The 26,246-nt window shown below is 40.5% G+C and overlaps 2 protein-coding genes across 6 annotated transcripts in view; one reads left to right on the plus strand and one right to left on the minus strand.

Annotated features, from left to right (window-relative positions):
• Positions 1-26,246, minus strand: part of LOC134383687 (uncharacterized protein C1orf21 homolog) — a 170,569-nt gene that overhangs the window by 39,436 nt on the left and 104,887 nt on the right. For all 5 annotated transcript variants that reach the window (XR_010024201.1, XM_063104998.1, XM_063104996.1 and 2 more), the window contains one exon: positions 10,827-10,921. Coding sequence is in view for 4 of the 5 variants with exons in the window: in XM_063104998.1 (XP_062961068.1) it covers positions 10,827-10,921 (95 nt within the window). In the remaining variant the exon portion in view is untranslated. The remainder of the gene's footprint in view (positions 1-10,826; positions 10,922-26,246) is intronic.
• LOC134384007 (ribosomal protein uL24-like) lies at positions 4,225-4,898 on the plus strand. Its single transcript, XM_063105610.1, is given in 2 exon segments — positions 4,225-4,545; positions 4,547-4,898. Coding segments are annotated over 2 exon segments (438 nt in total). The 5' UTR covers positions 4,225-4,266; the 3' UTR covers positions 4,706-4,898.

Below are 26,246 nucleotides of genomic sequence, written 5' to 3' on the forward strand. Positions count from 1 at the left end.
GAGAATGGTAAGAGCACTTTCATGTGCTCTCCTTAGAAAGCCACCAGTCCACACCCGTGACAACCCAATAATCCATAAACCCATTCATGGATTAATCCATTCATGAGGGGAGCGCCCTCATGATGCAGTCACCTCCTAAAGGCCCTTTTTCAACACTGAGACTTTGGGGATCGATCTTCCACATGGAGGGACAAACATTCAACCCATATCAGACTTCACTACAGCCTCTAGCTGACAGTGAGGAATGAGGACATTGAAATACGTATTTAGTCAAGAGATATGTTGTACTGAGACTCTAACACTGTGTTCACCAGCGCATGCTCAGTTCAGCATATTAGTATGGAAAGGAGAAAAAGCCATTTGAAATAGGATTTCAGTCACGTTCTGCTATGCCTATCTTTTGGGAAAATTGTAGTAGTTGTTTCAAAAACCATCTTTGGGTCATTGATTTCTGTGTATGTTAAGTTCAGACATGACCCTTTCTTCCTGGGAGACTGAAGTGTGCTATGGTGATAGAACTCTTTCTTCAAGGGAAGCAGGAATTAACTCTTTCTTACAAGCAAAAAAAATATAGTATGCTGTGCTTAACTTTGTTTCCACCATAAAATAGCAACTAACAAAAATGAATCCAGGTGTCCTTTTAACTAGGAATAACAATAATCATTATAATCTGTCTTGGGCTTTGTGTTTACAAAGCACTTTTGTGCACATTATTTTATTCTTTTTACATTCTGTTCCTGAATAAGGGACTTTGCTTCTATTTAACACTTGAAACTTAGAAGACTGACTCAACAAATCTCATCCTTAGAGAATTAAAATAAACTCTAATCCTTTTCTACTCTAAAGTAAATTACCACAGTGCCAGAATAATCTCCAAGACCTTGAATGTGCTTGGCTCAAGTAATGCAAAAGTGCTCGCTGGGTAAAGGAAGTCTCCCAAGATCGATGAAGAGGTACCACTCTTCCCTCCTAGTCCTCCTATACCACAACAAACACAACAGAAGAGAAGGGCACTGACAAAAACCTTCTACTCACATGCGCCGTTATTCCCTTAAGAAAGGAGAATGTTCAGGTAGATCAGGTCTGGGATGCTAACATTATTCCTCTAATCATCTAGAACTTCAGGCTGATGTCAACATCATAACATACATGAGAGAACAGGGAAGGAAACTGAGTCAGAACCCAGGGATTTTTGAGGATGAGTCTGACGCTAACATGGTGTTAGTGAAGCTCTTCTAAGAAAGGGTACATGCCATCTAAATCAGATACCCAGAACCACTCTCTGTCTTCATTTTGGTTTGGGGAAATCCTCAGTCCTGAAGAGGTCCTCCAAACAAGCAAGAACCTCTCTCCAGTCCAGACCTTCCCCCACGACCCATCCCAGCCCCAGCCTGAGCTCAAACCCAACCTGCAGCTGGAAGGAAGGACGGAAGGAGAAATGAGGGGCTTCAGATAGCTTGACACTTTGCCTACTAGTACCAGTTTTACTCTTGTTAGTTTATTTTACCTCATTCTCCAAATTACTGGTAATGTTTAAATGGCTTGGGAAATTGGGACAATTCAAAGTCATGGTCTTTTGCCTTAACAGATTTCTAAAAATAATTATTTGGCCTTGCATTTGAGGTCTAGCACTTAAACAGTCATTTCTAAAATCATCAGGAACAAACTAAACAGACAGGTCAGTTTGCTATTATATTAGCTGCTCTATAGAGACACAGGAAAAGTAAATATGGTAGTATTTGTTAAAAAGAAGAGTTCAAATGGACCCTTAGAGGATTCCTAATTATAAGAATGTCTATAAGGGAATGTATGTATCTTATTATAACAAACATTATATTAGTGATTCAAAGTTTACAACGTTCATTCACATGCCTTTTATTCCTCACATGCATGGTATACTCTAATAATTAAAGTGATATGGTGACTGTGGTCTTGAGCACTTAGCTTTCCTACTGACCAATAGTTATGGAATGGAATTCCAGAATATTCTCTGGTTTGTGTTTGGGCTGTCAACCAATACAAAGCTTTGGCGAACATGAGCCCCCTTGCATGGGGCTGCTTCAACCACGGCACATCCTGTGGGTCGGGGCCACTTCCCCATTTCACCAGCTGGGTGCCACTGCTCCAAAGAGACTTCTCATGGGTTTCTGGAGCATTTCCTCTCATCAAAGATGTCGTCTAATTTCTGAGTCTTCGTTTCTGCAGTTGGATGTCCTGCCATTTATTGAAGATTCAATGCACTGAAGATAGTACAGAAGCTCTAACAAACTCAACGTCAGGAGGAGGAAGTACTCACACTAAAACTTGATTCTACTTTCCTTTCCTGACAAGGCATTGGTGACTTAGACAAGGGGGTTTCAAATGAGCCTTCAACTCTATGGATAAGACTGAAACCAGTAGCTCAACCAACCGTGATATGTGTCATCTGGCAGAAAATAATATGTTCATTTACGCAAAGATATCTTGAAACAATGAACAAAAGCCAATGTAATGCATGTAAATCTAGGAAATACATTTAAAAAAATGCTCCATATTTAATAATTCTTAAGGGAGGATGGCTTGAGAATAGTAAATGTTAATTAAGGAAAACAAGATGTTTTATTGTATAGTAGGAAGGATCTCTACAAAACTAAAACTGGAACTTCCTTTACTTGTCAGGATGCTTACTTTGGAGAGGCCAAGGGGTCTGAACGCTGCCAAGTGTAGGGTGACACACCTTTAAAATATTTATGTGCAAAACACTTAACCAAGATAAAGTGAAGCCAGATGATCCTTGGGTTTCCTTCTAACCACGTCTTAACAGTCCTCACTTGTTAATCAGACTCGGAGAAGGACTAAACACGGAAGGTATGTAAGACAATGAGAAAATAGTAATAATCCTACTTACAAATGTCCAGGTAGTCAAAATCAGAGTTTTTGTTATTATTCTCTCCCTTTTTAAAAATCAATTTGAAGTTACACAAATCATATACTCATATTTTCTTTAAAAAATTTAAAACATTACGTTTAAGGATAAAAATCCTCTTTTACCATCACACCCAATTTTTTCTCATCCATTACCACCCAAGCCAACCCCATTAATAAAAGTAACATCATCAAAGCCAACAATGGATTTTCCACGCCAAGAACTGTGCTAAGACTTAACAGGCATTTCTTATTTAATTTTCACAACTTCCTACTAAAGTAGATTCAGTTATTATCCCCATTTTACAGAGCAGGAAACTAGGCCTCGGTATGCTTAAGTCCCCCATCGACTGCGGTATCCATCCATGAATCCCTGCACATATATAGGTATCCATAGAAAATACAGTGTTGTTGTTTTGTTTTATTAAAAAACCTTAAATGGCATCATACCATACATGTCCATTCTACAATTTGTATGATTTTCCCATGACATTCATATAGTTCTAACATTATTTTTAACGGCTGCCTAGAGTATGGTATGACTATATCATTCTCCTATTGACAAGCAAAAAGGTTATTTGCAAATTTTCACAGATATAAACAATGCTGCAGTGAATGTCTTGTGCAAGCTTCCTTATGCACACAGGCAACTGCTTGGGTGGACAGCAAGATGTGGAAGTGCTGGGTCATGGGTGTGCATGTTTAAAGTTTAATAGATTCTGTCAAATTGTCCTCCAAAATGTTTACCACTAGTATGTGAATACATATTTTCTTACAGCCGTGCCAAAATCTGATATTATCAAACTTCAAGTTTTTGTGCAACTAATAGGTGAAAAGATGGAATCATGTTTTAATTTGCATTTCCCTACTTACAAGAAAAGTGGTACCAGGCAACACCATCCAGAGTGGTAATTAAATAAAACAGTGACTTAAAGCAGCATTACATAAAAATGTGTATACACATTAAGCATACGATTTTATTTTAAATTATATAAATGTGCATTTCCTCTCCCATCTTTTCACACAGGAACAAGGCTTCTTCTTTAAGTAAGGAACGATTGACAAGGGATCCACATTCGCTTTCTGCATTAACCGTATCCTTAATGTACATCTAAGATTCCCTGTTTTGGTTTCTTAAGTGAAGTGAAAATGTAAAGACCTAGTGAAATAATCTGAGTACAGAATTTAATTTAATTTAACAAGCTTTTAGTAATTTGCCTTCATCAACTTTCCAAAGCATTCAATTTAATTTTCACCAAAACAGCTCTTTCCACCCTTGTGTTTCATTGGTCTGCATATTATTTAACTAAATTACATAATTACGGCGCACGGCTTGAGTGCTCCCGGCGCCAGACGGCCACCATGAAGTTCAACCCCTTCGTGACCTCGGACCGCAGCAAAAACCGCAAACGCCACTTCAATGCCCCCTCGCACGTGCGCAGGAAGATCATGTCGTCCCCGCTCTCCAAGGAGCTGCGGCAGAAGTACAATGTCCGCTCTATGCCTATCCGCAAGGACGACGAGGTCCAGGTGGTTCGAGGACACTACAAAGGTCAGCAAATTGGCAAGGTAGTCCAGGTGTACAGAAAGAAATATGTCATCTACATAGAGCGAGTGCAGCGTGAGAAGGCTAATGGCACAAACTGTCCATGTGGGCATTCACCCAAGCAAGGTGGTTATCACCAGGCTAAAACTGGACAAAGATCGGAAAAAAATCCTTGAACGAAAAGCCAAGTCTCGACAAGTTGGAAAAGAGAAAGGCAAATATAAGGAAGAACTTATTGAGAAAATGCAGGAGTGAATATAACCTGTTGTGCAGCCACGGTTTAACTGCAAATTTTTAGCCTAGTGTGTGTTTCTTTGGAATTTTTCAAGATTTCTCTGGAACGTTTCATTTGCCTTCTGTTTTGTTACTGATCTGTGGCTCTATATCCACATTTGTGACTTTGATTAATTTGGAAATGTTTCCTAATTCTGAATGGTATTTGCAATGTTTTATAAGTAAAATCCATCTTATTAAATAAATAAATAAATAAATAAATAAATAAATAAATAAATAAATAAATAAATTACATAATTACAATGACGTTCAACCAGTATAAACTGGTTTGGGAACCAGCACCCTGGCTCCTGGAAAACACACAATTAACTGTGGGAGCAAAAGCACAGGGGTGTTCTAGAGAGTAGCCCACCAGCCATCCAGGCGAGCGCACTGTAATCAGCATCTTGCAGAGAGGGACTTGCAGAAACTTGGTTAAGAGAGTATTCAGAAAACTAGTGACCTGGAACATATTTTCATATGCATATCATCCAATATCCTCTACTGTGAACCATCTGTTCATTTACCTATTTTTCTAATAGATTATCTTTTAAAAAATTATTTACAAGTGTTCTTTTTAAATCCTGGATACTAATGCTTTGCCTTCTACTTACCAAAAATATTTCCTACCAGGCCCTTGCCTATCTACTAACTACTTTTTGTAGTTATTCTATTTTACAAAAGTATTTAATTTTGATGTAATGAAAAAAACTGTTTTCGGCTTTTGCTGTCTTGTTTAAGAAAGCTTCCCTTTGCTAAGATTCTAAACATATTCTCCCACATTTTCTTGCAATACTTTAAAAAATTTTGTTATTCCCCAGGTTCCAGATGAGAAACTTGAAGTACAGAAGTTTTTTTTTTTTTTTTTTTTTTTTTTTGTCGTTTTTTTTTTTTCGTGACCGGCACTCAGCCAGTGAGTGCACCGGTCATTCCTATATAGGATCCGAACCCGCGGCGGGAGCGTCGCCGCGCTCCCAGCGCAGCACTCTACCGAGTGTGCCACGGGCTCGGCCGAAGTACAGAAGTTTTAAATATTTAGCCAAAATTATAAAGCTAGAAATAGTGGATCTAGGATCCATATTGGTATTGTATAATGCAAAGCCAATGCTACTATTTCACACCACCTTCCTTAAGAAGAAATTAAAGTCTGAGAGAGGCAAAGTGGAATGAATGGATGTTAAGCAATGATGAAAATTGGAATAAATGCACATCTTTGTTTTGAGAGTACATAAATGTTTGACATACAAATGATTCATCATCGGCCTCAGAAAACCAGCATGATCTCCATCCATAGACACCATGGTCAAAAGGCTCAAGTAACAGGAGGTCTCAAGCATTTATTGAGCAACTACTAGGTGCTATGCACTGTTAGGTGCTAGACATTTAACTGTAAACCAAAAAGATAAAGTTTTTAGTCTCCTGAGCTTACAGTCTAAAAGACAGATATATATATTAAGCAAATTACTCACAAATAGTTATTCTGAAACAGTTTTGCTGAGTACTATAAAGGAAATCACAAATGTAATCAGAGAGAATAAAGGAGCACAAACTTGGTTGGGACTGTCTGGAGAGGCTTTCCCCAGACAGCTAAATTTAGCCTGTAGCCTTAAGCATAAATAAGAGTAAACCCAGGCAAAAATGAGGGGGTGGAGTGTTGAGGGGAAAGGCATATTCTAGGCTGGGAACAGCAAGTGTGGAGGTTCTGAGTACGAATCCGGACTTTAGAAAAACTGAAACCCACCGATGGGGCGGGACATGGTGAGCAAAGACGGCAGTGGTAAGACAAAAACCAAAGTCTCACATAGGCACAAATACCACAAACAGAGGGTTTTGAAGTGGACCTTGAAGTCTGAAGATGCTTTCTTTGACCATGGTCTCTTCTCTTCCCTTTGGCTGCCTCATTTATTCCCGAGTGTTCAGCTATCAAATCAATCCAAATGAGCACCGCCAGGTCCAACTATGCTTACGGATTCATTCATCCATTCATTCAAGCCAACAAAAATATATTGAACAACCAATATGTCCCAAGCAATGCTGCCGAGTGCCACACCTTCATTTCAACTCGTTCACTAGACTTCTCCACATGGGTGCTCCGCAAGTTCTTAAAGCTTTGCTTGCCCAACACCAGCCTCTGCTTTCACACTGTACCTTGAACTGTGGTCATTCAGTCACATGCCTTCCATCTAGCTACCAGAAAGTGAGCTCCCGAGGTTGGGATTTCTGTCCCATGTGCCTTTGTTTCCCCCAGGCCGAGAGGCTAAGAATCGGCAGGTGTTCTGTTACTGCATTTATTACATTGTCGTGTGCTCGGTGGCTTACCTTTCTCTCTTGTGCACTATACTATGAGATTTTTAAGGGTGGGCAAGAATGAATCACGAATAAATAAGTAAACACCTTATATTTTTGTCAAACACAATCTTCCTACTGATTTCACCATGTCATTGAGGTCACTACCTATTCTCACCACCGCCAATCCATCATCTTTCCAGGTGGTATTATCATTATCTCCTGATCCTTCTACCTCCTTTCATATGCAATGAGCTGTCAAACCTTGCTGCTTCTACTTCTGCAGTCTTACCCAAATCTTTTCTATTCTCCATGTCACTACGGGTTCAGACTCATTGCCTCTTGCAAAAACTATTAGGACCGGTCTCCCAGCTTGGCTCCCCATATCAATCCATATTACACCTGCTGCTGTCACATTAACTCTCCCGAATTGTAATCCCATCCTGCCAGTCCCTGGCTTAAAAACATTCAAACTTCCTCATAATCCACTGCATTAATTTCAGACCCCTCAGCTGGATATCAAGGTTCTATATATTATACCACCAGCATTTTGATTCTAATCTCTCACTGCTTCCCTACCGACACCTTTTCCCCATCCCTGTCACTCCCCAAACAATACTACGTGCCCTTTATTAAATATGTCTTGTGTGTTCCATCTGTTACTTTTTTTTTTTTTCTTTTCAGTCTTTTTGTGACCGGCAAGGGGATCGCAACCCTTGGCGTGGTGTCGCCCACACCGCGCTCAGCCAGTGAGCGCACCGGCCATCCCTATATAGGATCCGAACCCGCGGCGGGAGCGTCACTGTGCACCCAAGCGCCGCACTCTCCCGAGCAAGCCACGGGGTTGGCCAGGGCCGGCCCCCCATCTGTTACTTATGCCTGGGGCATTCGTCCTTATTCCATACTTTCAGGCCCATCATAAATACCAGCTCTATCATGAAGTAGGTCCTGATACCCCAACAGACATGAACGCTGTCTCCTTTGAATATCTGCAGTATTTACTTTCTTGGAATTCAATATTGCCTGGCTTTATTTATAGTCATTCAGTACTTATCTTGTCTACTGCAATATAAGCTCCTTGAAGTGAGGGTCAATGGTTTCCTTATTTTTCTGCAGAGCCTAGTACAGTGCCTTGTACACAAGAGGCAATCAATACATACTTGTTGAACTGAACTGTTCTCTCAACTTTACTGTAAGCTCCTTCAGGACTGTGACTTTTAGGTACCCCGTGTGTCTCAATACTTACTAAGTGCTCTGTACATAACAGGTGCTCAAAACATACTTTAAATAATTTCATGGTTCCAGGGCAAGGTTCTTCAAAATACATGTCCCATTGGCATTGACCTAAAATCTCTTACCAATCAACATAAAGGAAAAAAGAAACACTGGTTCTAACATTCTTTATTCATTCCTCTTGTTTTATATGATAATCCCTCTTACTAGGTGCTTATCATGTATTAGGCACTCAGTCTGACAACCATCACCTCACGTACCATGACACTGTTTTATCCCCACTTGAAGTGGGCTGGTTTAGAGAAGTGAAGTAACTTGATCCCACCATGAGCAAGTGGCAGAGCTGAGACCTGAGCCCAGGAGGTTTCTGCCTCAAGAGCCCAGTCCAGTCCTCACCATCATACCATCCTGCCTTTATTATGCTTGCTGAGCCCCTGAATTTCACAACTTGAGTGAAAAAAACCACAACTTTTTAAAACACTTCAACCTATGTCTTGAAATTATTCTTTGGAGCATAAGAACGTCTTGACTCATAGATTATTTTAAAGTACATGAAAAATAAAGAATTGTGAAATCTATTTCATGTGCCTTCCATTGTCAGCTTCATGTTGGGGAGGCTATTAGTTTTTTTCAGACAACATGCATGGTCAATACTTGATTATGCACCCCAAAACATGGAGTAGGTAACAAAGACAACATACTACCAGGTAACTGAAAATCATTTAATTTTGAAAAGCAGTCTGGAAATTTCAGAATCAAAGATAACCATTTACTCTCCATGCCCCAAGTGAAACTTCAGAAACTTGAAAACTCCTGTTAGTAGCCTGGACCCTGATTGGCTGGCAGAGTAAAGGATGGCTGTCACAGATAATCCACAGTAAGTCAGAATGACCAGAAATTTTTCTTTTTTCAAATTTCCATTTAGTCTGCATAGAAAGGCACTCGTGCCGATTCTGACCACAGTACTGGAAAATAAGACACGAGCACCAAGTAGTTGAAAGATTCCAAATTGACAGAGAAGAAAAAAGGTGTATTGACAATAAATATGATGAGAGTATACTGAGGAAAAACCCAGAAACTAAGATAAAAGGTGTTACTTCCTTTAGGATTACAGACATACAGCATGTGAAACAGAGATGCATGCTAGTAGTTAGACCCAAGGAGAGGCCACTGCCAAGTTGATCACCGATATCTCTTTATTATTAAAGATGAGATTTATAATTCAAGCCAAAACTCTATCAAGAGAGGACAATCTCTACTTTTCAGTAAAGTACGAAAACAACTACTGATATTTCAAGTACCCAGGTTTTCGATGTATCCATTCAAAGTTTAAAACAAAATCATGTAAAAAGTCTGATAATATTAACTTTTACTATTTAGTCATGGCTACCTTGTCCTGGATTTAAGTGTAAATGTTAAAATATACCATTACTGTAGGGATGATGAATCTTTGTGACTTAAGTGATACTTTAAAATCCAGATTCCACTTATGAGGCTAAATTTTATTATCTAGAGTATTTTCACTCCTTTAAAATGATCTAAAATATTTACTTTTTGATACTTCAATATTTCAAGTTGTAGATCATATGCTCCGAAAAGAATAAAGTAAAAAGAATTAGCCTCTAATATTCACTAGTATTTCATGAAAAATGACAGCCTTAAATACTCATGAGCAGTGGTTAATATTCTGCCAGCTCGCTCTGCTATTGCAGAAATCATAAAACCAAAAACAAAGCACATAATAGAAAAAGGAGTTTAAGTCAAGTGAAAATATTTTATGACATTGCAGGATTCTTAAAAATACATTTACTCAATCATAAAAAAGCAAATAACCCCCAAATAAAATATAAACAAAATATATACAAAATATAACCAAAAACAATGTTGCTCCAATACAATTGAATAAATGCATATTCTTAACAATCTGTAACCTCTTTCAAGAAACCATCTAATATGATAATTAGCTAAATATTTTTATAGAGATGGAATATTAAGGTGAAACACGTATACTGATTCACATTAAAGACAGAGGTTCCTAACTTCCTGTTTTGCATCATTACAATTCTCATATTGACTCAAAACCCACAATACGTTTAAAAACATTGGGAATGTGAAGTACTGACTCTTTGGATAGAGATTTACTTTGAAAGCACATGATTTTCCTTTGAAAGGCAACTTCCTCAACAACATTACATGTCCAGAATAATGAATGGTTAAATTCATCTTGACCTGGATAGAAGTTAAAAGAGGTAGAGAAAACAACAACAAAAAAACCAAAAAACTATCCTCCCCACATAAATCTCAATCTACTTCATGCTTTTTCCTTTACATTTAGCTATTTTTAAACCCTGATAATTTTGCTCTATTTTCCCTGGAGTATTTCCTATCAAGATTAAAGAAGGGCTTATTCAGAGACAAACAGGATATAGGAATAACAGTGCAGCTTCCAGGCAAGCTATAAATAGTTCCAGCATTTTCAAGAAATCTTGGGCCAGTGTGTAAATTGCAGTTTAAACATGCAGTGCAGATTTTATTGCAATGGTGTCACCAAAATTCATTGTTCAGTGAAAAATTCGATTCTTACCAAGTTTTCTTGGTTCCTCACTGCTATTTTCTGCTCCTCTTCTGCCCCATTTTTCATGTATTTGACCTCTTCCACTGGTTTGATCCTATACTCATCTGAGTGCCAAAAAAAGAAAACACATCTTACAATTTTTTCCACAATGGTAGAAGAGTGTCAATTAGAAAAGCCCAATAGCGTAATTTGTTAGACCCTTTCCCCTATGGCCTTTACATATGGTTCATTTGGAACCATCTGGAGGAAGCTTAACCAGGCATCTTGTATATTTTTATAAGGTGCTCTCCTCTGTCTACTAGAAAAATCTGGGCACCACAAATGCAGCTGATAAAAGTGTTACTGCCTGGTCCTTTCACCGACAGCAAATGTTGCAGAGGAAACATGTTATTCCTTCCATCTCTACAGACTATTTGGAATCCACACATACTCAGACATATCACACAATGGTCTAAGGAGGTTAAAGAGAGTATTCTTATTTTTGCCCAAGAGAATATTAGCTCAAAAAGCCCATGGAAGCAATTTTCAGCAGTATACTCACACCTTAGTTTCCCTTTTCTTTTCCTGAAAAACAAAGTACTATTTAAGACTAAGGATTTGTACTGATAAACAAATAGATATAAACAATTGGAAATTAAAATTTTTCTTTTTGTGATCCCTATTTTAAATTTGAATGATCTGCAATTATTTCAAAAAAATTACTTATTTATGTTATATGCATATATACTTTAACTTAATCTCTATAAAGTTACATGCATGAAGAGCCATAATATCTGATAGATCTAATAGGTAGGTATATCACTCAAGGCTGGAGAGTACTGTGGAACACGCATGGAGCCTAGACCTCACAACAGCCAGAGAGAGGACATAAACCCCAATATCAATACACATGACAGGACAAACTCAGAAAAACTTGGAGCTAAAGTTCTTCTCCAGGATGGAGGTTTGGTAATGATGATGATGCCATTTTCATCGGACTCCTGTCAACAGGAAATGACTTGGGCACACTAAGGTCAAAAATAGGTGTCACTCTGAATCATCTTTAATCTTTACGGGAAAAATCGCAGAAATTAAGGAATTAGAAAATTTCATCAAATAACAAATTGATGATTGCCCAACACATGGCCTGGAGTAAGTCTAACTATTAGGGGCTACCTGAAAGAAAGATGCCTATCACTAGGAGAGTTCATATTTCAGTCTAGGAAGTTGCAATATATTTTCTTATTGCCTATGATTAAATAGGCACAAAATGACTATATTCTTATAAAACTTTTTGTCTTAGTATTTATAGTACCTCTTTCTAATGTAACTTCAAGTCTCCTCATACTACCCTTTAACACACTGCCTCCAAAGATGTTACAGTAGCATTTCTCCAAGTAATTACGCTGCTCAAATGTTTCTCAAAATTATCATTTTTATGAATGTAATACATTTGCATATATCTGAATAAAGACTTCATGTTCATGGCAAAGCCAATTATTTTTTTCACCTGACAATTCAAGCTAGTTAATGATTCTTCTTCTTTCTAAAGAAATTAGAAAGACTGGTGTGAGATTACAGTAATGAGCCCTTTAGGAATTCTAAGCCCTAAATGTATTAACAAGTTAATCAATGAATTCTGATCCACAATCACAACACAAAAGAATTTCCCATTCCAATTTGGTATTCAGAAGAGAAAAAAAAAAAAAGGTAAATTAATAACATCAACACATTTAATTAAGGATTACTTATTCAGAAGTTGGAAAAGCAATTGTTAATTAAAAAAGAAAAGAGACTGACAAATTATGCCTCCATTACAATTACACAGAGATAAAAACAAAGGTTAAAAATAAAGGTAAGAAATAAAAGTTAAAAATGGGCCTCCCTAACTTCATGGGATATTAATATTTGTAAACCATGGCTCACTGGGATAATTACTAACATTTAACTGAACTAAATTGTGATCTTAATTGATTATGGCAAGTCTCTAATTATTTAAAGATAAAAAATACTGATATGTAATTCCAACGGATTCTATGCTTTTGTCTAAAGGACCCAAACCCTCACATGATGGAACGGGAAGAGCACAACACTTCAGGATCAGATGAAACCTTCTGAAAGACCCAGAAGTCCCTTTGCTGACTGCGTCACAGAAAACTCTCCAAGACAGGCCCCACCCTTGCCTTGCACACTGTCCTTTCCCGTCCACCGCACCACAGCCCAGCGCAGATGCACTCGGGCAGCCTAGCAACACACAGTCTTCCTTTTCTTATCCCTCCAGGGAACACAACTCAATTGAAAGCAGTAGACAAATTATTATTATTTTTCTAATATTTTTTTCCAATAAAACGGGAAAGCTACTGACCACATGACTTTCAAAGTAGCATTATTCCAAACACAGGCCTTTTTTTTTTTTTTTTTTTTTTTTTGCCCCCTACATCAAGACAGAATCCCCACCAATTTAGAAAGAAGATAGGTTTTAACATGTCATTAACAGCTCCGGCTGGCTAGCCAACGTGGTGTTAAGAGGCACACAATATGACTGGACACAAAGAAAAAACAAACAGCCAGGACTACAAAGCCAGACCTGTCATTATTACTCACACAGCACAACCCACACAAAATCCATCATGGTATAAAACAAAAAGGCAGCAAGACCCTTAGATAAACCACAATTGGTACAAAGCAAATGCTTAAAAGTGGTGCTGGGAAGGAAGGTGTCCATGTGGAAACAGACAACTCATCAACCAACGTGTCACGCATTTCCAAGGCGATGTGGCTGTGAGGGGCAGCCCTTGCCAACTGGCCTCTGTGTGGACGAATGGAGCATTTTGGGTTATGACAGTGACACAATCACTATCAAAATCCAGTTTTCCTTTTATTGAAGGCACAGGGGAATTAATTTGGGACTTGAAGCCCCCTTAATCACAGCCCACACCAGAGTCAGTAAGGACAGCCACTGTCACATGACAGAGGGTCCTGGCACCCGAACAATGTGCCCACTTGATTAAGAGGCAGGGGAAGCACGACCTGCCTTCCCCCAGCTCACTCTGGCTCCCTCACACCTGTTTGCAATTTTTCTTTTCTTCCTGTTGCTCTTGTCAGGTGGCTTATTAAGATGCACGTCAGGAACAGGAGGCGGACTCCCGATCTTTCTGTGTAAACAGTTGCAGGCTGTGCTAATCAAAATAGATCTGGGGTAAAAGCAATGCCTTGATAATATTTTTAGCATTTTATTCTTCAGATAATATCAGAGAAGACCTAGGACTGTATGGTGGCAATCACTGATTAAAAGAAGACTGGGTGAGAAGGTGTCAAAATAGATTCAGATTTTCACCATTTTGGAAAACAACTGTAAGATCTCTTCTTACCTCAGAGCAGCATTTACAGGGCTCCTCTTGCTTCCTCCTTCCCCATCGAAGATGTACTTTGTGAAAATTCCTAACTTTTTAATAACTCCAGCACTATAAACTCACTCCAGCACCTGTCTCCTAGTTGATTCCTTTGAAAGTCAGTTCTAGTAATTATAACTGTAACTTTGTAGTAGATCTTCTACCTGCAAAACTTGGGAGAGGTAGGATAGGGCTTGTAAGTTCCTGAAGGATCCTCCACTGATAGGCAAGGCTAGGAAGGCCCAGAAGGCCAAATTCTTCATGTCCCACTATTATGATTCTCAACCCTTGGAAGTGAAAATTTGGAAAAGCCAAAGATTTGCTTGGGAACTAAGTTACTGGTGTTTTCTAACAACAAGTGCACTTGAAAGTAAGACAAAAACAAAACAAAAAACTCTCTACATTTGAATGGTTTGCATTTCAGTCTGCATTCCTGCCCAGAAACTACATAAGGAGGGATGGTTTCATTTACAGACTACTGCATGGAAACCCTCCTGTAGCTGAGCCATGTCAGTAAGAGGACCAACAACCTTGTACTAAGGTCTTGGAGGGAGGGGGCCGTGTGATCTAGAGAAGGAGAAAGGAAACATTTCCTTCTCTTTTCCTGGACGTAAGGCTTGAACTAGGCCAATATTTTTAACAGGCAATGATTGTCGTTGATGGCAAGCAACCTCCTCTTCTAAACCCGTCTCGAACCTCCGTGGAAGCCCTCCTTAAGCCTCCAATGCACTCTGCAGCTTCCCGAGCTCCCTCCCTGGCCTCCCCCACTCTCCACCTCTATCGTGGCAATCCACTTAGACATGTCTCAAAGGCCATTTTCCTTCTCAGACTTTCTCTCATGCCCAATCAAAAGATGATTTTTGTTTTAGGAATCTCTCACTGGTGCACTGCTAAGGAATACAAAATAAAGAAAGAAAAAAAAATTGAGGCTGGTTGTTTGCTACGGATGGGAGTGGGATGTGGGGTCCACAGTTAATTTTTTAGGGCAGGAAGTCAACATTGGACAAGCCAGTCCCACCCAGCCTTTATCCTTTTGGGGTTGCTGAGTTTTTGGGACCCATGGATTGCCACTTTGGATCAAATCTGGAAATCTGTACGCTAAAATTCCTTTCTCCCTCCCGCCCTCCAGTGGTGCTGGAATGGGAACCCAGGCCGGATGACTTCAGAGCCCACATTCTTCACTGCTATGCCTGTGCCTTTGAACTTGTCTCACCCCTCCTGTCATCTTAATCTCCAAAATACAGTTTTGTGCTTCTCATTTCTGTAGCAATAGGCCAGTGCCTAATAAATATTTGTTGAATAGAACAGAAGTTTGTTGCAGACGCATTAAAGAGCAGAGACTAGTGAAGGCTTTGATCCTGTCAGCATATCTAACCTGGTTCACTTTTAAACTCTCATCTGGAAAGCATTTACTCAGTACAGTCTGAGGACCTACTATGTGCTGGGCTCTGCGATAAGCAATGCAGGGGGTATGGAGAGAAGGGGATGGAGGAAGCCAGGTAACAGCGCCCAAAGCAAACCAGCTGTCTTGAGGGGAAGACTCATGCTCTGGGAACCTGCCTTCTACTCAAGCACATTCCTCAGCAACACAGACTAGCCCCATTTCACTCTTCCACAGTCCACCAGGACTGACTCTAAATTGAAACTACCTCATGCACCAAGTAGAGATGCAGTTGAAGGCCCTCCTAAACCATTAGCAATTCCCTGTATAGGTCAATGCCCTAGTGATAATTACTATATCTTCACTTATAAGAAAGGGATTTAGTTACTTCCACTGTAATAGTTATTGTTAAGCAATGTCTAAAGCAATCATGAGCTGCCAATTCTAAATGTTTTGAACATTTCTAAGATGAGGTTTTGGTGCATCTAATCTAAAATATTCTCAGATCTTTCCAGACTTTGTCTCAAATCAACCTAATAAAGGAAAACTAATTTCAAAATAAGATCGTTTGATACATGAGGTTCTAATGATCAAAAATATAAGTTGTTAAAAATAATAAGCATGAAAATTATGTTTTTAGACTTTGGATTTGTGGAGACTAGACATGAGAGATGTCTGGCACTGATGTCTACTAGGGGAAGTATAAAGATTGTTCTTATTTGTACATATCCCCCTTTATGACACCTCATAATTCCAAAAATGTTAATATCACTAAGACAGCCATTCTTACATGCCTTTCGTATCCTTATTCACTAGTGAAACCTAATGCTTGTTTACATTTAAACAAGAGATTAAAATAAACAGAGATAAAAGGCCTCGGGGGTGGTGCTTGCTACTGCCTTGATAGTGGACGACCCATTTCAATGCACCCTCACTAATAAAGGCTATTATCATTTTTAAAAATATGTAATGAACTGAAGGGTGAAAAAATGATATCTAATTTTTCAACTTAATGTTTTAGAATTGACTAGTGATACTGGATACTTTTCCCATGTGTTGATCACTCATTTGTACCTCTTCCTTTTTGAAGTGTCTCTTCAGATCCTTTGCCCTTTTTTTCTTACCAGAGGTGTGGTATTTTTCTTATTGACTGCTATGAACTCTCTGTAAATTACCGCACTTTGTGGACATACTTCTGGCCCAAAGAGGTCTGAGCAAAAATACCTCTTGATTTTCGTTCAGTCGTGGAAATGGAAGCAACTATCTGCTTTCTGTGCTTGAGTAAAGTGCTGGGCTGTCCCCTGCTGTCCTTTCTATGTTTCTTCCTCACTTCAACAATATTTATTAAACACCTACTACGTGACAGAGACCATGCTTAGTCCTGGGGCTATGTCTAGGAACAGGAAGCAGTCCCTGTTCTGAAGAAACTCGCAGCCAGTTGGGGGAATGTAAGAAAATAAGGAGGTACAGGGCACAATGTTCACGGCCATGAGAAGCACATGTGTGGGTGGGTGGTTGGAAGAACAGAAAGGAGGGACCCACAACCAAGGTTAGGGAGAGTGTTGGAGGACTTGACATATCTCAGTGAAGTCCTGAGGGACACTGGTTTGTGTGGGAAGCAGAGGTTCAGGCAAGGGAAGAGTGAGTTCATAGGTCAGAGAGAACATGGCAGACACGCAGAATTCCAGGGTGTATAGAGAAAGGTAAAGAGAAGGAGATGACAGGGGACTCTGGAAGACCTCTTCTGCAAGTCCCGCTGAAGAGTCAGGCTCCACTGTGAAGGTGATAGGACCTCCCCTGCCAGTGTCCAAGCACCGAAGCCACCATCACAAGCTAAGCCTCTGCCCTCCGGACTGCCCTCAACCATCTCCTCTGGAGAGACCCTAACCAGCATCGTCCAGCTTTCTGCCTCTCTGAAAGGAGCAGCGGCAAAGGCAGACCTTATATCCAAAGATGGACCAGTCTGTGGAGGCAGGTGAAGACGACCACATGGAGAAGACTGTGAAGGAGCCACAGAGAAGCCACATGAGGGGACTTTATCCTGGAGTCAGGTGGTGGGGGCTGGTGGGGATGAAGCTTAAGACACAGTATCTGTCAGACCTTGTTTCTGTCCTCCTCGATAGACATGCACTCACCTGGAGGTACTGCAAGACTGAGGAAGGTTGGGATGAGGGTTTGGAATCCATCCTAGAGCAAAAAGAGAATGCCACTGAATCCCGACCCTAGCCCCTTCTCCTTCGACTGGCACTGAGATGGATGTCAGTGAATCACAAGGAACGGAGCACTGGCTTCAAAAGGCCTTTCTCTTCTGCACCTGGCTTTGTGACTTGCCAGCTGTGTGCCATGGAGGTAGGGTATGGACCCCTCTGAGTGAACTGAGCGAGTTAAAATGTGTATGCACAGGATGGTATGGTCTCTTAGCATTCTAGGGTCCATGTTTTTGAGAGGACAAGATGAGAGGTACCCTCAGCTGCAAGGAGGGGAGGGTGGTCTTAGGGTTTGGAGTTCCATGGGAAGGATCAAAAATGATAAAGCTTCTGTCGTTAAAGCAACTTTAATAATTAAGACTGGACCTGCAGGCCCCATTCCTGAATCACTGAATCATTTAGAGGCCAGACAACACATTTCCTTCATTTATTTGGGGTTCATTATTCAGTGACCAAGGAACTATCATCCAGTCATTAAGGGCCCCAGAACATTCATCTTCTGACAAGCTCCAACAGAAGACATACAACCAGATCCAAACCCAGCCTGGACTCCTTTGAAAAAGCATACTGCAAACCAAGGCTTTTCATGCGAGAAGGGGGCTTAATTTCTATCCTATACAGTAATAATTCCCAGTCAAGAAACAGAAAGAGTGGCTGAGGATTCAGAGCCACTCCTGGAAAGGGAAGGCATACAGGGTTGTTCCGACAGAGATTTGTCGAATTTCTCAAGAGCCCTGCTCGGACCCTCTCCCCGGTGCTGGTTCTCCACCCACCACAGACCTGCTAGGACTCCTGAGAAGTCTCAGGTCAGCTAAATCCTCTCTGCTTTTCTGAGTACGGCTCCTGTTATCCTTGATAACCACTCAGGATAAAAGTCTGCCCAGGCGAATATCCTCTCCCCTGCTTTGATTTAATCCCTACGTCAGCCCTATGAGGCTGGTATGATAACCCCCTTTTACAGCTGTAGAGATATTAGCCCCTGATTGGCTAGTCAAGTGGCGGTGTCAAACCAGGTGGGTCTAAGTCCAGGACCAGGCTCTTAAGTACCAAGTCAGTTTTGTTTTGTTTTGTTTTTTAACTGCAAACACAGGAAATAATTTCTTCAGAAGATGATACAAGCATAAAGTAGAAATGGATTTAGAAAGGATTTAAACAAATTTGTAAATTACAGCAATATAAATAAAAGTGCTAAGTACATTTAACCTTCGGGGATAACATCAGGAAAACTACCATATCTTCCCCTGTCAAGTCTCTGGAGCCTTAATCAGTGGGAAAATACCATCCTTGTGCTCCCTAAGTTAGGAACAAATATGATATCCAAAGAAAGTGTTGTAAAAATTTTCATTAAAATGGTAGTTTGACCACCACTACATTTAACAGAAGAAAACTGAAGTTTTCTTCTAATCTACAGTATTGATGCAATGTCTTTATAAGAGCTTGTTATTTGAAAAGATAACTTTATTTTAAGGTCACCTGCTATACTACTACAACTTTGATATACGTTCTTAGCATTAAGACCAAGCAATAAAATCAAGGATCTCTTCCTTCACCGAGGTGAGGAGGAGGAGAGGAGAAATGAGAGCTGTCATTCACAGGACCCCTTCAATGTTCCAGAACCAGTTCTGAAAGCTTGACATACAACAGCCCACTTAATGCTTCCAACAGCTCTGTGGAGTAGAACCATTGATTTCTCCATCACACGGGGAAGGAAACTGAGGCACGGAGCATCCACTTAACTAGCTGCACAACTACTGAGTGGGACTGACAGGCCTTGAATCCAGGTAGTTTGATTCAGAGCCCACGCTCTCATTAGTTCCCCACAAATGAGGAGCAAAGTGAATTTCTGATAAAAAGGAAAATTCTCTTTGTATACTGATTTCCATTACAAAACCTGCAGGTACTGTTCCACGTCACAGAATGTATCCTCTCCCTGAATGGAAGTCATCCTTAAGATTAATCTTTTCAGGTCAGGCATTTAAAACTATATACATGGCATGAAAAGGTTAAACAGAATCTAAAATAAACACAAATGGTGATATTCTTTTTTAAGGAAAACTATTAGCAATAACGGCAAATATGAAAAGATACTAATACAGTGTCTCACATGCCCTCCTTTGTATATAAAATTGATAAAACTCCATCATCAGGAGAGCCTGAAACAGGAGTTGTTCTTCCAATGCTGACAAGAAATTGCTGATTCATCTACAGTCGCTTCTTCACTGCCATCCGAGACCAATGGTCTTGAATTTACAGGATGGCTGGTTAGGATTAGCAAATGGTAGAAATGATATGACCTTTCCAGAACTCTTCCTCACTGGTGTGGCTGCCTTCCAAACAGTTAACAATTTGACCAAAGGTAGGGGTGGGGGGGTGGGGGGGTGGGGTAGGTGTGTGTGTGTGTGTGTGTGTGTGTGTGTGTGTGTGTGTGTGTGTGTGTGTGTGTGTGTGTGTGTGTGTGTGAAGAAGAAGTTTTATCTTAATGATCTTAATGTCCATTTGGCTTAACTTCTTTAATTGGCTTCTGACTTCAGTGAATTTCTGTTAAGGAGAAGATTCTCAGATAATAACTATAACAGAGAAACATATTACCATGTGAGCATTCCAGGATCCCTGCCCCTAAGCTGCCTTGCAGAGAGGAGCTGTGTCTGGCCAGATGGGCTCTGTGCTTTTGTGATGCAGATTGGCGCAGGGGTGAGGAGGTTAGTGGGAGAATTGCGGCAGTCTGCACTGACACTGGAGCGCGCAGAGCTAATGACAGGAGAAGAATAGGTACAGCCAGGAGCAGAAAATCCCCAGTAGACTGGGCTGCAGGGAAAGTTTTGCAGAAAATTAGAGAAGAGAGATTTTTGCGATAGTCAAAAGAAAGATAGAGAAATAGACAAAAAGTCACTATAGTGGCAGAAAGCTATAGATTCATGAAAGAGTAGATTTCAGTATGTTGTGCTGTGGTTTATGAATGGGATGCCTCTTGGGTATTCTTCGAGTATTCAGTGAAAACTTAAATTGCTTTCCAATGATATTTGGTGTTTCTTTGAATAGGTCTCTGGACCGAAGCTGGCTTCCAGGGGTCCTGACTCTATCTGGGTTATACAACTATTGGGAAGATTCAGAGGCAGCAAAATCATTACCCAGAATAGAAAGAAACTGGGTAGAGTCATTTTCGGCTCAAGTAATTCCCTTGTCGAAGCGCTGCTGCTGAATATTTTAAATGCACAAACACATCTGAAATATAATTTCCCTACTTATGAAAAATACTCGTGACCTGACGTTCACTGCAGATCTCCTGAAAGCAGCGCTCGTGTTCGTGAAGACGCTGGGCTGCTGGTGGGCGCATGCATTCCCACGTGTGCATGGGGGGAGGCCATGGGCTCTCCTGCTCCTTCTTTCCTTTGGACAAGTCTGCAGCCCTTCCCACAAGAGCTTCATTCACGTAAAACAAAAGATCACTTCCAGTGGATATGAATCGCCAAGTTATTTCCCCCTCAGAGACTAAAGTGTGTTCTGACAATGACAAAGAATAGCTCTTCAGGAATAATGTGTCTGCGTGAGCGGGGGAAATGCATGTTCGAGGATGGCTTAATGGCAAGCAGTGCAGTAAATAAGAAAGCACTGTCTTCCACAACCTGGTAGGTTTGAACACGCCAGTTTTAGTAACACATTCTGCTCAATTTGTTTGTAAAAGATGGTAGCTGTTTTGAATATTTATCTTTTGGGGAGAGGGGATGAGGATTCATTCACAAGGGCATCTGAGCAGTTCAATTAAATTCAAATAAAGCAAATTGTGCAGAGTAGCGATTGCCAGGGAGGTTCTGTACTGAGAGACTGAGGACAAAGAGCGGACGGAGAGGTGGTCCTTATGGACCCTCACCCGCCAACCACCTATAAGCGATTTAAATATACAGGAAGGCATCCCAAAAGTTCTTAATGTGAACGTTCTACTCTGCTTCCCCAAAAGGGATGTATGGCAGCAAAAAAGAAATGCGGTAATTTCTAGAACTCTGGATGATTTAAATCAGACATTTTCAACTTATAGCAGAGTATGAAAGGCCCACACCATTCCATACAAGCAGGCCAGAAGAGAGTTTGGGAGGACAGCTCACACAGGGTGAAGAACAGCCACAATGTCTCTACCATCCTCTTTCAAGGGGAGATCTACCTGAGATGCTGCTTGTACCTGAAAGCCTGAGTTTGGTAAAATCCCAGAGTTCAAGGATTTTCGAGTATAATGCATGACCTGGACACAGTCCAAAGTTTCTCATATTTAGTTTACATCCGAAGCAGCTCATACACAGTGAGGCCTTTCACCTGATGGAGCCAGTGGGTGAATATGGCTCCCTGCTGCTCCCACTGGGTCTGACAGAGGTGGGACCGAAGTCTGGGGGTCTTGGCAGCACACACCCAATGAGATATTTGTGGGACCAGAAGGGCGAGGATTGCAGGCTCACTGCCTTTTATACACCCACCATTTCAGTTTCCAGAGCAGCTGAGACCACCACTTGAGGCAACTGTTCCCTAAAAGCAGGTCAGGTCACCCACTCTAAGGTCTGTGAACTCCTTCCTGTGCTAGGACTTCAGCATCTTCCCCTTAAGTGGAGAGGGCTTAGGGATTATTCATTTGTGTTTCTCCTTTAGGATGCTTTATGGGAAGCCTGGCCTTGGCCTACCAAACCCCATTCTAATCACTCTCCTGTTACCCTGTTACCTGCTCCCTTTTCTACCCCTTCCAGCTGGCCGTTTGACTCCCTTTACAATCTTACCTTCCAGGATCCATCTTCTGTCAACTTTTTTTCTCCCCACAATTTGTGGAGGTAAAGAAATTCTCCAAAGACCAACCTTCTACAGAAAGTAAGTATACCTAGCAAGAAGCTTATCCATTTACTATATCTTGTTATAGGTGATTTTTTTCTTCTGCAATATTCTACTGGGCACAAAAGAGTGTCTTTGGCAGAGCACCTTGAAGAACACTGATGCTGTTAGACGGTGAGGATGCAGTGGGGGCAGGGCAGGAAGATGAATAAATGTATTGACATTGTTCTTTCCTTAAAAGGTAGCAATGCGGGCCGGGCGACCCCGTGGCTCACTCGGGAGAGTGCGGCGCTGGGAGCGCAACAGCGCTTCCACTGCAGGTTCGGATCCTATATAGGGATGGCCGGTTTGCTCCCTGGCTGAGCGTGGTCACAAATAAAGGACTAAATAAATAAATAAATAAAAATAAAAGGCCTCGAGATCAGTGAGTATATTTAAAAAAAAAAAAAGGTAGCAATGCAAATGGAAAAAGATTCACAATGGGAAACTATCTGGGGGCTCAGTTTTTGCTACACAGAAATCTGCGCTTTGTGTGTGTATCGGCTCTCTCATCTCAGGGCGTTGCTCCTATTCTAGGAAGCGGTAAAAGATAAATTGCACTGGGATGATGCACGCATCTGAAGTGAAGAGGACGAGAAGGGAACAGAGTTCAGAGCAGGTCGAGGAAAAAAGGAACTGGAGCTCAGAGTTCCGTGAGGAACAGAAGAGCGCAGGACCAAGAGTCTGTGTTGGAGCGAAAGGAAGAGCCAGGAGAAGGGGGAGAAATGGCTGTCATGGGAAGGGAGGCGACACCAGAAATGTGCCTTCTTAGGCCACCTCAGCACTCAACCAACTCGCTAAAAATGCACAAACAAGACGTGTCTGAAAAACCCCTTCCATGTTCAGGTTGAATGAAATGAAATGTAATTGGTTTCTATGAGATAAGACGCGATGCTGAGCAGAAGCACCTCAGTCTCAGGAGGTTCTAGAGCCCTGGAGTGGTTCTCCTCACCTGGGCTGCACCTGCACCTGTGCACAGCCAAACCCTGGAAACCGAGGCAGGAATGTAGCTGTTGACACTGCTCTTTATGTTCAAACTGGCATAGAATGATTTGCCTCCAGAAGGTAAAAAAACAAGGCAAAAGACACCAACATAGATTTTTGACCCTATTAATCCTTACAGACCCATTTTGGCAAAGTCTTTACTTTTACAATACTAGAATTTCATTTTTTCATTCCGTGTTGCTAAGCCTCAGAATGTAATCATTGCTTCAGAATATAAAAACCTTGCATCCTGCAAACCATTAAGGAAGAGGAGCTTCTATTGGTACAAAATTCCACCTACCACTCCCACCCCTAATAGAAAAACCCACGCATAAGACGTGCTCCGATGAAGCTCATATTTAATGATTCTCCACTTATATCCGGAATGCGACCACGTCTCACTATCCATTGCTATCTCTCTAGTCCAGACCACCGTTGTGTCTTGCTGAACTACAGAACCAGCCTCTAAGTGGTCACCTGCTTCCACTCTTGCCACCTACACTCTATTCCCTACACAGCAGCAGAATAATCCTTTAAATTAAAAACCAAAGTCAGACTTTATCACGTTCCCTCCTGATGTCTTCTACTACATTTAAAATAGAATCCAGAGTCTTTGCCTGAATGGCAGGGCAATACAGTCTGACCCCTCTGAGTTTATCACCCTTTTACTCTCCTGGCACAAGGGCTTCTTCCTGGAACTCACCAGCTGGTTCCCTCTCTGGAATTTGGTCCTCTTGTTCCTCTGCCCAAAACACTCTATTCCTGGGTATTTTCCTGGCTTGCTCCCTTTCGTCAGGCCTCTGCTCAAAGGTCAGCTCCTCAGACAGACCTCTGAATCCAAAATAGCCCTCCTGTCACTCTCTGTCCCCTTCTTTATTCTCCCCATTGCACTTATTATCTCTCTCTGCCTATTGCCTGTGTCACCTTCTAGGAAGCAAAAAGAGGGCAGCCATTGTCCCACTGCATGCTATATCCCCTAGTAAAAGCCACTTTATATCATTTGCACAGTGAATATTTCTTGAGTGAATACTTGTGATTTTCAGAGTTCTATCAGAGCTTGAAGCTTACTGTTTTTCATTTTAACACTTGACAATTTAGCAGTTTCATCAGGGGAAATGAGGCAAGGAACAAAGCTATGCTCAAGACTCAAAATCTTAAACACTTTAAAATAAAAAAGACATTTCTTGAGTGAAAGAAGGCACTGAGAACCAAAAGATCAACGAAAAACTGCTGTGTTAAACAGCTGACACACCAAATGCAAAAATGTTTGGTGCAACATTAAAAAATAAAATCCTATTTCATACATAATTCGACAATTTTTTCTGTGGTTATAGATCAAGATCAATAGTGACATTTATACAGTGCAGCGTGGATATCTGTTGCTGGAAGGGAATTTAAATGCAATTTAGCTTGTCTTAAATGTGGCTCTCAAAATGGAAATGAAACACAGTCTGGATAGAGATTTGTACCAGTGTGACTCTTTGTTTTGCAACTTGAAGAAATTCATTAGTTTTATAGATGTGCTATTTTAATGCAATGCTTTTTTTACTTTACCCCTAATCCTTTACTCTTAATTCTTAACAGCCATGCTCATAAACTTTCGAAAATATATTTTAAATTAAACTGTAAATATCCATTTACATTATAATGTCAAGCATGAACTATTAGTATTAAGGAAATGGACTATAAACATTATGTTCCTCACAGCCTTAGCCCCTCTCCACCAGGCCCCTTGCCCAGCTGTGGCCCTTCTAGCTAAGAAACTTTAGTTATGCAACCTTTTAAAAACTGTCAAAGATGATTTTCATTCATAGTTTAAGCATGTATTTTTAGTTATGTTAGAATATTATACATATTTAATATTACAGCTATGGAACTATTATCTCTTTGTTATTCTTTAGAATTTGACTTTCTGTAAGTCTTGACTTTCCCTTGTCCTTTCAGTCAGGCTGGACCAACTTTTTTATAGCTAAATAAGTTAATAAACAAAATCACACTCTGAGAGTGACCAGATTATAACACAGTCATTCCTGAGAAAATCAGCAATCTCGGAAATTAAATATTCTCTTTTTGTCTAGATTTTGTTTAAAACTGTCTTCTACTGTACATTTCATTATCCCTTTCAAATAACAGAACCAAACTACCCTACCACTACTTCTAACACAAACTTTAAAACATAAAGTCAACAACTTGAATCTTTTGCTGACTAGCTAGCTGCACAACACCAATTCAACCATCCCTGGATGAAAGATAAATAAAAAAACAGCCAGCCAAGCTGGATGCAGGGAGAGGACTCCACTAACCTTCTAGCCCATGGTAATGTTTTGAAGCTACAGAAGATATTGGTGATACTTCTCATTTTTTTAGATGAAAAAAATTATATCACAAAGCAATCAACACCTTAGTCAAATTTGTACCATAAAGCTGTTAATAGTTGAATGCTACTACCATCACCATCATTTTTCTGAAAACGATCATCAGAATAGTATCTTTTCAATGGTCCCATGGCTGGAGAGAAACTGAGACCACACTGGTGAGTGAACAGTCTGGCAAGCAGGCAAAGGAGAACCTTTGAACATTAGCGCTCAACACTCCCATAGCAATCACCGCGTTCAACCGCACATTCCCAAGATGCAGAAAC

The sequence above is a fragment of the Cynocephalus volans genome, chromosome 8 (genome assembly GCF_027409185.1).
Source record: "Cynocephalus volans isolate mCynVol1 chromosome 8, mCynVol1.pri, whole genome shotgun sequence".
In the NCBI taxonomy this organism is placed as follows: Eukaryota; Metazoa; Chordata; class Mammalia; order Dermoptera; family Cynocephalidae; genus Cynocephalus; species Cynocephalus volans.